At 49.2% G+C, this 11,840-nt stretch overlaps 1 protein-coding gene across 2 annotated transcripts; it reads right to left on the bottom strand.

The window, feature by feature from the left end:
• Positions 1-2,815: 2,815 nt before the first annotated feature.
• On the bottom strand, positions 2,816-8,922 carry RPL7L1 (ribosomal protein L7 like 1). Of its 2 annotated transcripts, XM_006776346.2 has the most exons (7): positions 8,623-8,922; positions 7,461-7,569; positions 6,655-6,818; positions 5,343-5,480; positions 4,061-4,170; positions 3,657-3,871; positions 3,130-3,214 (listed from the first exon to the last, which is right to left on the bottom strand). In XM_006776346.2, the coding sequence occupies exons 1-6, from the start codon at positions 8,661-8,663 to the stop codon at positions 3,663-3,665; spliced, it is 771 nt and encodes a 256-aa protein (XP_006776409.1). In that variant the 5' UTR covers positions 8,664-8,922; the 3' UTR covers positions 3,130-3,214; positions 3,657-3,662. The 2 variants fall into 2 exon arrangements, with proteins under 2 accessions (XP_015427736.1, XP_006776409.1); XM_015572250.1 differs by lacking the exon at positions 3,657-3,871 and having other exon boundaries at positions 2,816-3,214; positions 8,623-8,917.
• Between the last annotated feature and the right edge of the window lie 2,918 nt (positions 8,923-11,840).

Here is an 11,840-nt window from a genome sequence, read left to right as displayed (position 1 = left end):
GCTCGGCCGAGGCCCCGGCGCCGCCGCCCTAGACCCGGGCCACAGGCACGCGGACCCTCGGTAGGGAAGGAGGGAACACCTGGGGGAGCCCGGCTCGGCGGACCGAGGACCACGTCTTCCTAAGGGGCCGTCGTGGGTTCCCGAGGCTCGAGATCCTTTGCAGCTGCGAGATCTGGAGGGGACTGTCCCGCATAAACTCGGACTGAAAACTGGGTTCTGACCAGTTACTCGTCTTTTGTGCTTCCGCCCCGACCTGTCTCAGCTGGACTTAAGGCTCCTGGGAGCGCCATGGGGTTGTTTTGTGTCCGTATTTCAATAAAAAAATTTCAAAAAGCCCTTCAATGCAATGGAAACAAATCTCATACTATGTGGTATGCATGAATGTGTTTTCATTTTTAAAATGCAACTTAGGACACACTGAGAACTTAGAAATGTTGATAACGTGTTTCTATACTGCTTCAGCTTATTCAGATGGTTGTGGAAGTGAATTTAGGATTCAAGTGGCATTGATTTTGGACAGCCACTCTCCAGACAGTTAATAAAAGGTTTGATGGTCAAATCTGGCCTCAAAATGACTTAAAAAATACATTAAGCAAATGAAATCCCAAGGCATTGAAGAACAGCCAATCAAACCCCAGAACCCTTGGCTCTAACCGCTGGATCTGGCTCCCTGCACCTTCTCTTCCTGCTTTTCCCAGAAGTAAGGACAGTCCCACTTGTTTGGGGAGTGGCATACCACGTACATGATACAGACATGGCGGGTGCACGCCTGGGGAGGTCCCTCAGCCTGGCCAGAGATGGAGACCTATCTGGGGAGGTGGAGGGGGGGAGGTATTTAGCATAAGACAGATCTGAGATACAAACTCTGGGCTTCCACAATGCTCATTTCCCATGACTTTAGATCCATCACTGGAATCTGATTTCACAATGCTCTCCAGTGTTAGAGTAACATCTGTTCCTGGCAGGCTAACTCCCGAGGCAACCACCTAATTAATTACCTCATAACCTGGCACTCTGAGACACTGTTACACTAACTCAATCTCACAGCTATGTTTGAGGGCCCATGAGCCAAACTGCAGCAAGGTGATCTTAAGGGATCAGGCAACACTGGCTAAGCATATTTTCAAGTCTTAACCTGGGCCTGGCACACCTTCAACTGCTGAGATGGCAGGTTGAAGCAACTGAGTGGCAGAAGAGAAGACGCACTTATGACAACATAGGCAGGATCAGACCCTTGTCAAATGTAACGTCCCAGGAGCACTAGTGTCCTCATGTTGGTCTATTACAGCATTACCAGCAGGCTAGAGAGCAATACCCCTGGAGGGGCCTGCAGCCTAGAATATGCAAGGAAATGTGGGAAGCTGGCATGGCTATGGCATACTCATGCCAGCTCAGCCTGGTTCAGTGACCCTGAGTGGGGGTGATGAAAGGCTTAGAAAATACAAGAGAATGAAAGCTGGGTCTCGGTGGAACACTGCTCCTCTGATGGACAGTGCCCGTGCCCACAAGCCGTGTCTTTATTTTATAGCAGATGCCACGAGGCAAAGGGCATGATCAAGATGTTTACAGCATTCTCGTGGGTTTCAACCCTACTTGACTACATGCACCTGAACTTTATCACTCAGGCACGTGGGGCCATAGGTTCAGACCATAGGTTCAAGTTTACAACTATATCTGTTAGCTATAATTGTGCTGGGAAGGCTCTGCCCTCCAAGCTGGGGCTTGCACGTGGCAATGAGGACTGTGCCCTCTCCTCAGTCCCGTGGTAGGCAAACTGGGGCTCGCGCACCACATGCGGCTCTTTGGCCCCTTGAGTGTGGCTCTTCCTAAGCCTTAGAAGTACCCTAATTAAGTTAGTAACAATGTACCTACCTATAAAGTTTAAAAAATTTGGCTCTCAAAAGAAATTTCAATCGTTGTACTGTTGATATTTGACTCTGTTGACTATGAGTTTGCCGACCACTGCCTCAGTCCAAGGCTTGAACCTGTCCAAAACACTAGCCGCGCCCCACAAGGAAAGGGTGTAACTAAGCTTGCCCAGGGCCTAAAAGACCAAATAGTGCCAATTCCATCCATGCCAAACCAAGAAAATGGTTCATTTTTTCCTGATTTTGGGTTCTTAAAGCAGAGGACGGATCATCAGGGAAACCAGAAAATTGATTGTAAAGCCCAGCAGAAATAAATGGGGGACAATACCCCAAGTTAAAGTCGGTATAGGGGCTCAGTCTCTACCACTGTGTTCCTAACAGGAAATACCCATTAACTTGAAGGGAAAAGGTGATCTTGTAAGCTTTGGTTTTCCACAGGACAGGGAACCAGATTAGCAAGGCCAGGCCTGGGCAACCACTCCTGATAGTGCAGGACTTTCTTGGGTAAGGTGCATGGGTCCCTGAGAAGAGTCTATGACAGCCGTGGGCAAACTACGGCCCGTGGGCTGGATCCGGCCCGTTTGAAATGAATAAAATAAAAAAAGACCGTACCCTTTTATGTAATGATGTTTACTTTGAATTTATATTAGTTCACACAAACACTCCATCCATGCTTTTGTTCCGGGCCTCCAGTCCAGTTTAAGAACCCATTGGGCCCTTGAGTCAAAAAGTTTGCCCACCCCTGGTCTATGAACACCCTAAGCCCTTGAGCAAAAATTGGAGTGGATGCATGTTTTTCTGGGGAAATGGTCCTTCCCTTCTCACAAATCCAAGAATAGGTTAAAATCCTGACCTAGGAAAAGGAAGCCACCAGGTAAATTTAGAGCCAGTCAAGCCTGAGAGCTTTCAAAGCTGTCACCAAAAAGCTGGAGCACGGACACACAACAGACAACGGAGCCCCATTTTTGTGCTCTTCTAAATGTATTTCAAGTTCTTTCCAAAACGAGGCATTGGGAACCCCAAGTTCAGGCATGCGTCTGGGCTGGGCCCACTGCCGTCTTGAGTTCACGCTTGGGCACAGATGTGACGAGGACATCTCCTATCTGTGACGCAGGACCCTCTCCTCCATGGCATGAGTCCTTGGCTGATTTCAGAGGTGGCAGCAGTGCCCAACGTGGGAAACACACTGCACTTTTCCTTTGGAAGTGGGACATCACCACCATCTTTTCCCTGACCCTTCCCCTGCAGTTTCTGAAGATATAGCAGAAAATAATCTTCTTTGAAGATACTGGATAATTCCAAAAAACAGAAACACATGCTTCCAATGCAGTGTGCTTTCAGATATTCTGGGAGGAAGGAAAACACAGTTTGGTTAATACAAATGAACTGTGACCTGGCACTTACGAGTACTGTAGTAACCACGATAAAGAGCACTTTCAGAGTTAAGATTCCTTCAACAAAATGGATCGTTTAGATCTTCAAATCCTTTCTAGTTAGTTTTTAGTATTACTCTCTCCCCACTTTCAGCTAAATAACCACTCTAATACAGAGATTTCTTTCACTGCTCAACATTTCCCAGCCTCTAAGTCTTGGGACACACAGTCCCATGTCCTAACCAGGCATTCACCCTTCCAAGCACGTCTCCATCCACTAGACTTGTAAATACCAGCCTCCTCTCGCCCCCAATGCCAAAGTTCCTCTCATGTACTGGCAAATGCAAAAAGAATTTTTAAGGGACAAAGCTTAGCCCAGGAAGTCAGCAAAGGGCAGTTTGCAGCCCCACCTCACCTGGGTTTAGTTCAGCTGCCGGATGAGCTGGTTGATGCGTTCACCTCGATAACCAGGGGAGCCCACCTCCTTGAGGAAGCCCACTCTGTTCTTGGGAGCGTGACGGGCCACCGAGAGATGGAAAGGGCACAGGAACCCCGAGATCGCCTGGAAATTCTTCCCCGGGAAGGCAATTTCATGAATGAGATCTTCCAAGCAAATAACACCAAACTTCCCTAAGAAACACAAGAGCAGCTTCCTTTATCCGACATTTCCCCAGCGTGTGCTGAGAGGCTCGCATACACCAGAACCTGGCACTCTGGCGGGTTCCTGGGATCTCAAGAAGAATATAACCTGGACCCCACACAGGACCGCCAAAGAGCCTTGCTTTTTGCCAACACTTATCCCTAAGATGCAGTACTCACCCAGATGCTCCTCAATCACTGTGTTGTCTGTCAAAGGGATGACTTTATTCTTGACCTTGGCTTGTCCACGTTTCAAGATGAGCTCCCGGACAGACTTCAGATTGGGAAATCTAAGGGAGGCAGAATAAAGAACAGCCTTAGCTGCCCCCTGGCACACTGCCTTACACTGCCGCTCAGCCCTGCAGCCTGGCTGCGGAGAGGTGCTCCCAACTACCCCTTCCCCTCACCACGAAACGTCCTGCAATCACACTGCAGCTGGGATGCGAGGGCACACCCAGTGAAGAGGGTAAAAACCAGAGCGGCCTGACTATCCAATCTGATTTACAATTTATGGACAAAAATGTTACCAGGCAAAAGTTTATTTCCCAGACACAAATAAAGTAAGTCCTGGCTTATAGTCTAGGACTTTGGCCTTAGGTGTCCCTCTACTCCAGATGGTGCAAGAGTTTGCAACTAAATTCAAGCCTTTGCTGGGTTTAATGTTTGAAGGAACATTACTCTTACATAAGCACTGCTCCTAGTTCTGCTTTAAGACTCCAATAATTAGCCGAAACCGGTTTGGCTCAGTGGATAGAGCCTCGGCCTGCGGACTGAAGGGTCCCAGGTTCGATTCTGGTCGAGGGCATATGGCTGGGTTGCGGGCACATCCCCAGTAGGAGATGTGCAGGAGGCAGCTGATCGATGTTTCTCTCTCATCGATGTTTCTAACTCTATCCCTCTCCCTTCCTCTCTGTAAAAAATCAATAAAATATATTTTAAAAAAAGGGACTCCAATAATTAGTTTCTGTTCTACCCACTGCACTCAGTTGTGGCCTAGAGCAGTGGTTCTTAACCTTCTGGCCCTTTAAATACAGTTCCTCACGTTGTGACCCAACCATAAAATTATTTTCGTTGCTACTTCATAACTGTAATGTTGCTACTGTTATGAATCGTAATGTAAATACCTGATATGCAGATGGTCTTAAGCGACCCCTGTGAAAGGGTCATTCGACCGCCAAAGGGGTCGCGACCCACAGGTTGAGAGCTGCTGGCCTAGAGGCCCAAGCCCTGCATGGTGCTGTCCGCGGCACATTACCAGCAGCACGGTATCCCCTGCTCTACCTGCCCCATATCGCAAGGTTCTGGCGGCTGGCCACTGATTTCTGGTGACTGTGGTCATAGCAAAATGTTCTTTCAACACAGCATCGGGAGCCTTGGGGAACAGTATCCCGTGCAACCTAATAGTCTCAACATGCTCAAATACAACCTAATGTGAAGCCACACACACAAAAGCCTTACTCACCCCCAGGTCACATACGGTTCCACTATACGCAGCGTTTTTATGGTCTTGGGGGTCACTCTGACAAAGACACCACTGAAAATCTTCTTCAGGCGAAGCCTTGCAATGGTTTTCTGTACCAGTAAGCTCACCCCCCTGATCCTGAAATGAAGAGCAGAGAGAGTGGGCTCTATTTCATTTACGTCAGCCCAACCGGCACCTAGGAGATGTACGCCACCACTGGCCACTCCGAGAGCAAGACACAGACTGTGCCTTAGAGTTCAGCAGAGTAGGAGGCAGCCGCAGAGTGGATCATTTCCACACGATGTGCAGCAAGGCCTGAGGTGCTACGGGAACAGAGGTGGTCCCAGAATTTGTGGTGTGTGGGGGGTGTAGGCCTATGTATATCAAGCTAAGGAAGCTGGACCTGCTTCTGTGGACAGTAAAAGCGATGGAAAATATTAAGTAAAGAAGACAGGATCAGATTTCTTTTTGGGTACAGAGGACAGATCTGAGAATTTGACACCAGAAGCAGGAAGTTAGAAAACTAAAGTGATAGCCCAGGAAATAGACTATTGACAGTGTAGGAGGTCTGGTAAGCAAGGCTCATAAATATTTAAAATACACAGGTTTCTGGTTTGGGTGATTGGGCAGGGGAAACAGAAAGAGGCAGAGCTATATGTGCAAGTAGGAACGAGTAAGGAAAATGCCTGGCCAGTGTGGGTCAGTGGTTGAACATCGACCTATGAACCAGGTCACATGCCCAGGTTGCAGGCTTGATCCTCAGCATGGAGCAGTGCAGGAGGGAGCCAGCCAATGATGCTCTCTCATCATTAATGTTTCTCTATCTCTCTCTCTCCCTCTCTGAAATCAATTAAAAAACAAAAAAACGCAACAATTTTCATGTCACTCTCTCTAGCACTGATTATGCTCCATCCACTTGACCTTGGTTGTTCCTAGAGAAGCCGATTCCCCCACTTCAGGACTTCTGCAGCTCCCATGGAAAGCCTTTCCCTAACACTGGTGAACTCCTTACATAGTTGCAGGCCTCGCTTCAAGCTCCTGCTTTAGAAGAGTGTCTTCAACCTGTATACACACTGTCCCCCCGACCAATCCAGAACTTAACCCTCACAGCACATAGTGTATTTTCATGTCTATTTGCCTAAGATCAGCTCCTTAACCTCAAAGACAAAACCTATGCTGTGCTCAACCCTGAATTCCCGGCACAATTTACCGAGTGGCTTAAGGCCTATTTTTACCTCATCTCTCCAGAAAGGAGCCTAGAGCCGAATCACTAGTTTGCCCCCAGTCTCGCGTAACTGAGCAAGTGACCTACCTTTGGATGCGCACAACGAAGGCCAAGGAATGTTCATCTGGCACCTCCAAACCGTGCGGCTTCACTTCCAGCCGTCTGAGGCGCACCTTGTCACGCTGCTGCCGCCAGGCATCGTGCAGGAACCATTCCAGTCGCTTAAACCTGATATCTTTTCCTTTCCGCTGCTACGGAGAGGCAGACCAGCATCACCACTTGGTGACGCTAGTCACCTTTACTTCCACGACAGTAAGGCATTAATCACTATCAATAGAGCTTATCTCCCCTTACGTCTGCAAAGGAGCAAACCAACTCCTTCATTCTCATGTAAACAAAAATGATACCAAGTGAAGATGGAGTTGAGAAAACCTGGGAACCGCTGAGAAAAGTCCTTGATAAGTTCACTCACGTGCTGTTAACCAATGTGTACCTACAGGCGTTTTTGGGGAACCTAACATTTAAGCATCCTAAAGTACAAAACACGCACGCGTTTTGTTCCCTGCCTCCAAAATATATACATATATTTACCCCAAAACACTGAGCAAATAGCACATTTAAAAAAGGATGTTAAGATTGTGTTCCCCAGTAACACGTCTGGGCTCTCAAATCACTTGGTATGAACCCAGATGGTACAAGCTTCCCTCCCACGTTTCCCTGAACAAACTACTCCAGTATTTTGCTCACAGTTGGCGTTCGATAAAGATTTGCTAAATGAAGGCACGAACCATGGAACCGACGGGGAGTGGGGCACCAAATCCAATTCAACCCGAGCCAGATAAAAACCAACACATGTACATTCTAACTCCACCCTCCTGGGTCCCCACAATTACCTCCTTCTTTTCCAAAAGTGCCCGCTTCGCCTGGGTGGCTTTGAGGGCCTGGTACGCCTTCCTCCTTTTCAGGAGGTTTTCTGGAACCAAAGGGATCTTCTTTCTTTGCCTGATACAGAAAGTTGAGGTCAGCGACAACGTCTCGGAAAGGCATCTTCAATGGACCTCCAAGCCATTTCCTAGGCTTCGGCAAACATCACCGTCTTCAAAGTCCTAGGAACCGAGACTCCCCGGAAACCTGTGGCCCTGACTCCGGTCCTCCAACTGGACCCCCCCACCCCCACCCCAGCTTGGAAGCCCTAGCGCAGTGGTTCTCAACCTTCCTAATGCCGCGACCCTTTAACACAGTTCCTCATGTTGTGATGACCCCCAACCATAACATTATTTTCGTTGCTACTTCATAACTGTAATGTTGCTACTGTTATGAATCGTCATGTAAATATCTGATATGCAGGAGGTATTTTCATTGTTACAAGTTGAACATAATTAAGGCATAGTGATTAATCACGAAGACAATATGCAATTACATATGTGTTTTCCGATGGTCTTAGGCGACCCCTGTGAAAGGGTCGTTTGACCCCCAAAGGGGTCGCAACCCACAGGTTGAGAACCGCTGCTTAGCGAGTCATGAACTTCCGCCCTAGCCCGAGCACCAAACCTATTCCTCAGGGCACACGCCCGGACTGAGGTGCCTACCCAAGCAACCGATGGATGTTTCTCAAATATTTCTCTAAAATCAATGAAAACATACAAAAAATCACGAACCCTTTAGCCACTGTTCCGCCTCATGCCCAAGTAGCTTTTACTGACACAGCCTTTCACAGACACTAGCAGCGAGGACATCCCTGTAAAACCCTGGGGCTGGGGCGGGCGCAGACCCATTCGCAGCGGGAATCCTAAATTACGCTCGGTGAACCGAACTCCAGCCCGGGGGCCTGGAAGTCAATCCTCGCCCCTCCATGTCACCCGAACTTGACGGCCCCCGCTGCCCGCCGGCCCGCCCGAGCCCTCCGGTCCCCGCTCTACACCCCCATCCTCTGTAATCTGGAGCCTTTTCCATTCCCTTCCTTCAGGCCACAAGTATCCCTATTTCTCGCCAACCCGTGGATGGCACCGGATGCCCTAGGACCCACGCCAGAGACTCAGAGTCCCAAATACTCACTCTTCCTCCGCCATCTTGCCAAAGCTGCAGCCGCAGCGCATGCGCAGTCCCACCGCGTGGGGAAGCGGGGCACCGCTCTATGTGTACTTCACCATAGAGACGCCTCTTAGCCTCGCGTCCCGGAGAGCAAGCGTCCCGTTAGCAGCAGCCTCCGCGGAGGTCACGCCAGCCCCGATTCCTGCCAGAGGTTGCACAAGGCTTTCTTTACACTGCTCCCAAGGGATTTGGAGCCCTGTAACATTCAAAACCCTTTTCACTCAAGTTATAGTCTCATATGCCGGGGGCTGGGCTATAAACAAGGAAACGCTTCCCACAGTGCACGACGACTTCCGGTGGGGGGGCGGGCGCTGCTCCGCCGGCTTCCGCTGGGCTGCGCGGAAGGGAAGACGGGTCGCTTCCGGGCCGCCTTTTCGTTCCATTTGGCCGCAGCCCTCCTGCGGGCCGAGGTCTTGTTGACGACGTCGGCCCGGCTCCAGCAGCGGGCCCTTGATCTACGTCTTCGTCTACTTCACCCACAGAACGAGGATAATAACGCCCCCTCCACCCCCCCCGCAACAGCCTCAGGAGGGTGTGTGAGCTGCTTCGGGGGGAGCGCCGGGCACAGACACCGACCGCCGGCAGCAGCGCTGGTGTTACCGCTGCCGGACCGGGAACCGGGAGTGCCTGTCCCCTCGTCCTCCCAGAACATTCCCTCTTGCCGCCTGGAATACGCTGCCTTCTCTCTCTGGTCCTAGTAAAACCATGGGACGGAACTCAGTCCTGCCTTTTCAGACATCGCGTCTCAAGCACTTGTGTGCACAGAAGCCACCCGAGGGTCCTGCGAAAATGCAGTTACTTACTCGGGAGGGGCGGGGGCGTCAGGTCGAAGGCGGCGTTTTCACACGCTTCGAAGGGATGCTTCGAGTCTAGGAATTACATTTTAACCAGCAAGACTCTAAGCAGCCTCCGCCCTTTCTCCGAATTCCTGCACACATTTCTACCCCGTGACACTGGCGGGGCAGGGGCCATGCCTGATCCTAGACGTCTAGCACAGATTTCTCTTTTTTTCCATTTCTGCACGTCCTTCCTCATCTTGGCACTCGTGGCATTTGGGGCCCCGGATAATTATTTGTTATGGGGGAGGGGGCTGTCTTGGGCGCTGTTAAGGGTGTTCAGCAGCAACCCAAACTTGCACCCACTATAAGCCAGTAGCATCCCCACGCCAGTTGTGGTAAAAAAAAAAAAAAAAAGTCTCCAGGCTTTGCCAAGTATCTAGCACAGCATATGTATGCTAAGGGTAGAGCGATGTGGTTATTTGGCCGTCAGCTCTCCCAGGGACCCCACAGACTTCATCCTGTACCATTTGTCCTGTTGTTGCCCTACTTAGACCGGGTGCTCAGAAGGCAGGGAGCTTGTCTCCTAGTCTCTGAGGTACAGCACCTGTTACAACAGTGGACCCCTGCAGGGGCTTGTTGGTCGCGTGCAAAGCATCGTATTGGTCTGAACAAAGAACCAAAATCACTCAATATTTTGTAACTTCCCCGAGAGATAAAAGGTAGGCTCTGTGGAGCGGACATATTCGAGAGTAGGACTTTCAGGGGTATCAGCAACACTGGCTGAAAAGACTTTGGAGGCCAGGATTCAGGGAAGGCGATCCAGTGCCCGCGGGTGGTGCTGAGAGCGTCCTTCGTCTCAGTGCCAAAGCCACCCTCCCACCAGGCTGGTCAGAGAAAAAGGGATGGAGGCTTCAACCAAAAAAATCCCTCACCAACTGAACATGTCTACTGAGCTTTGAGCATGGGCTCTCACCCTGGGGGAGATGATAGTGGGTTTTTTTCTAAGGGAGGTTACTGAGTGAGAGCCTGGCATGGCCATTCACCGCCTCAAGAATCTTATTCTCTGTAGCTTGTCTCAGAGGCTTCTGCTCTCTTTTTTCTTGACCACTTCAGTTGTCCATCATTAGGGAGCGATTACGTGGATTATGGAAGGCCCTGGCCAGGGAGCTGGGTTGGTGAGAAGGTCATCCTGATACAGCAACGTTGCCGGTTCAATACCCAGTCAAGGCACATACAAGAATCAACCAATGAATCATAAATAAATAGAACAACAAATCAGTGTTTCTCTCTCTACCTTCCTCGCTCTCTCTAATATAAAAAAATTTAAAAATGTATGGAAGATTCTGCAATTATATGTAGTGATGTAGGCTCCTGCACGCCCCCCACTGGGGATATGCCAGCACAACCAAGGTACGTGCCCTTGACCGAAATTGAATCTGGGACCCTTGAGTCCGCAGGCCAACGCTCTACCCACTGAGCCAAACCGGTTCTGGCGCAATCCTCTTTCACAACGGTATCCCCTTTCTCCAGTGAGCTGTCCCTCATCGTGTACGTCTGTGGGAGTGGAGTACCACAAGCTTGCCCTCGACACGTAATGTGAAAGGGTTCTGGGAGACCTGTTCCAGGCCTCTCACTGCCCAGTGGGAGGGGCCTGGGACCGTAAACTTATCTTCCTTGGTTTTGAATCTTGAGCAGCAGTGACGGAAGAAATGTAGGTTTGTGGCAAGCCTTTTAAGGATTTCCACCTATTGAGTGAAACCTCCTGGAATTTCCTTGTTCCTGTGCTGCTCAAGCCTGGTGTTTTTTTCAAACTTCCCTTCAATCCTTACCCTTCTTATAAAACTCCTTAGGCCAGTTAACTAGATCAGTTTCTGTTGCTTGCCATCACAGAATCCTGACTATAGAATCCCAAGACATTTGGAAAATGTCTGTATTGGACTGTATTTGAAAAAGCAAGATACAGAATAGGGTGTCAGAGCATGGTCCTGGTTGTTTTTGTTATTTGGCTGTAGATGTATTTGTATGCAGCAATTTTGGAAGGATATACAAAAAAGTGTAGATGGGTATTATTTTTGGGAAATGGGAGTGGGGCCTGGAATGGCAGCAAGGCTTACATTGTGTGGTATGCCCTTTGTTTATCACATATTTATTAGCCTAATGAAAGCTCTCTAGGGCATTAGCCTCTTGTGATTTGTTTGTTTCAGAAACTCCTCGACTGTATGTTTTTTAAGAGGCACATACAAGAATCAACCAATGAATCATAAATAAATAGAACAACAAATCAGTGTTTCTCTCTCTACCTTCCTCGCTCTCTCTAATATAAAAAAATTTAAAAATGTATGGAAGATTCTGCAATTATATGTAGTGATGTAGGTCCTCAAGTCCCCAAAACTTCAGCGATAG

The sequence above is a fragment of the Myotis davidii genome, unplaced genomic scaffold (genome assembly GCF_000327345.1).
Source record: "Myotis davidii unplaced genomic scaffold, ASM32734v1 scaffold167, whole genome shotgun sequence".
Lineage (NCBI taxonomy): Eukaryota > Metazoa > Chordata > Mammalia > Chiroptera > Vespertilionidae > Myotis > Myotis davidii.
This window is presented reverse-complemented; position numbering and strand designations above follow the sequence as displayed.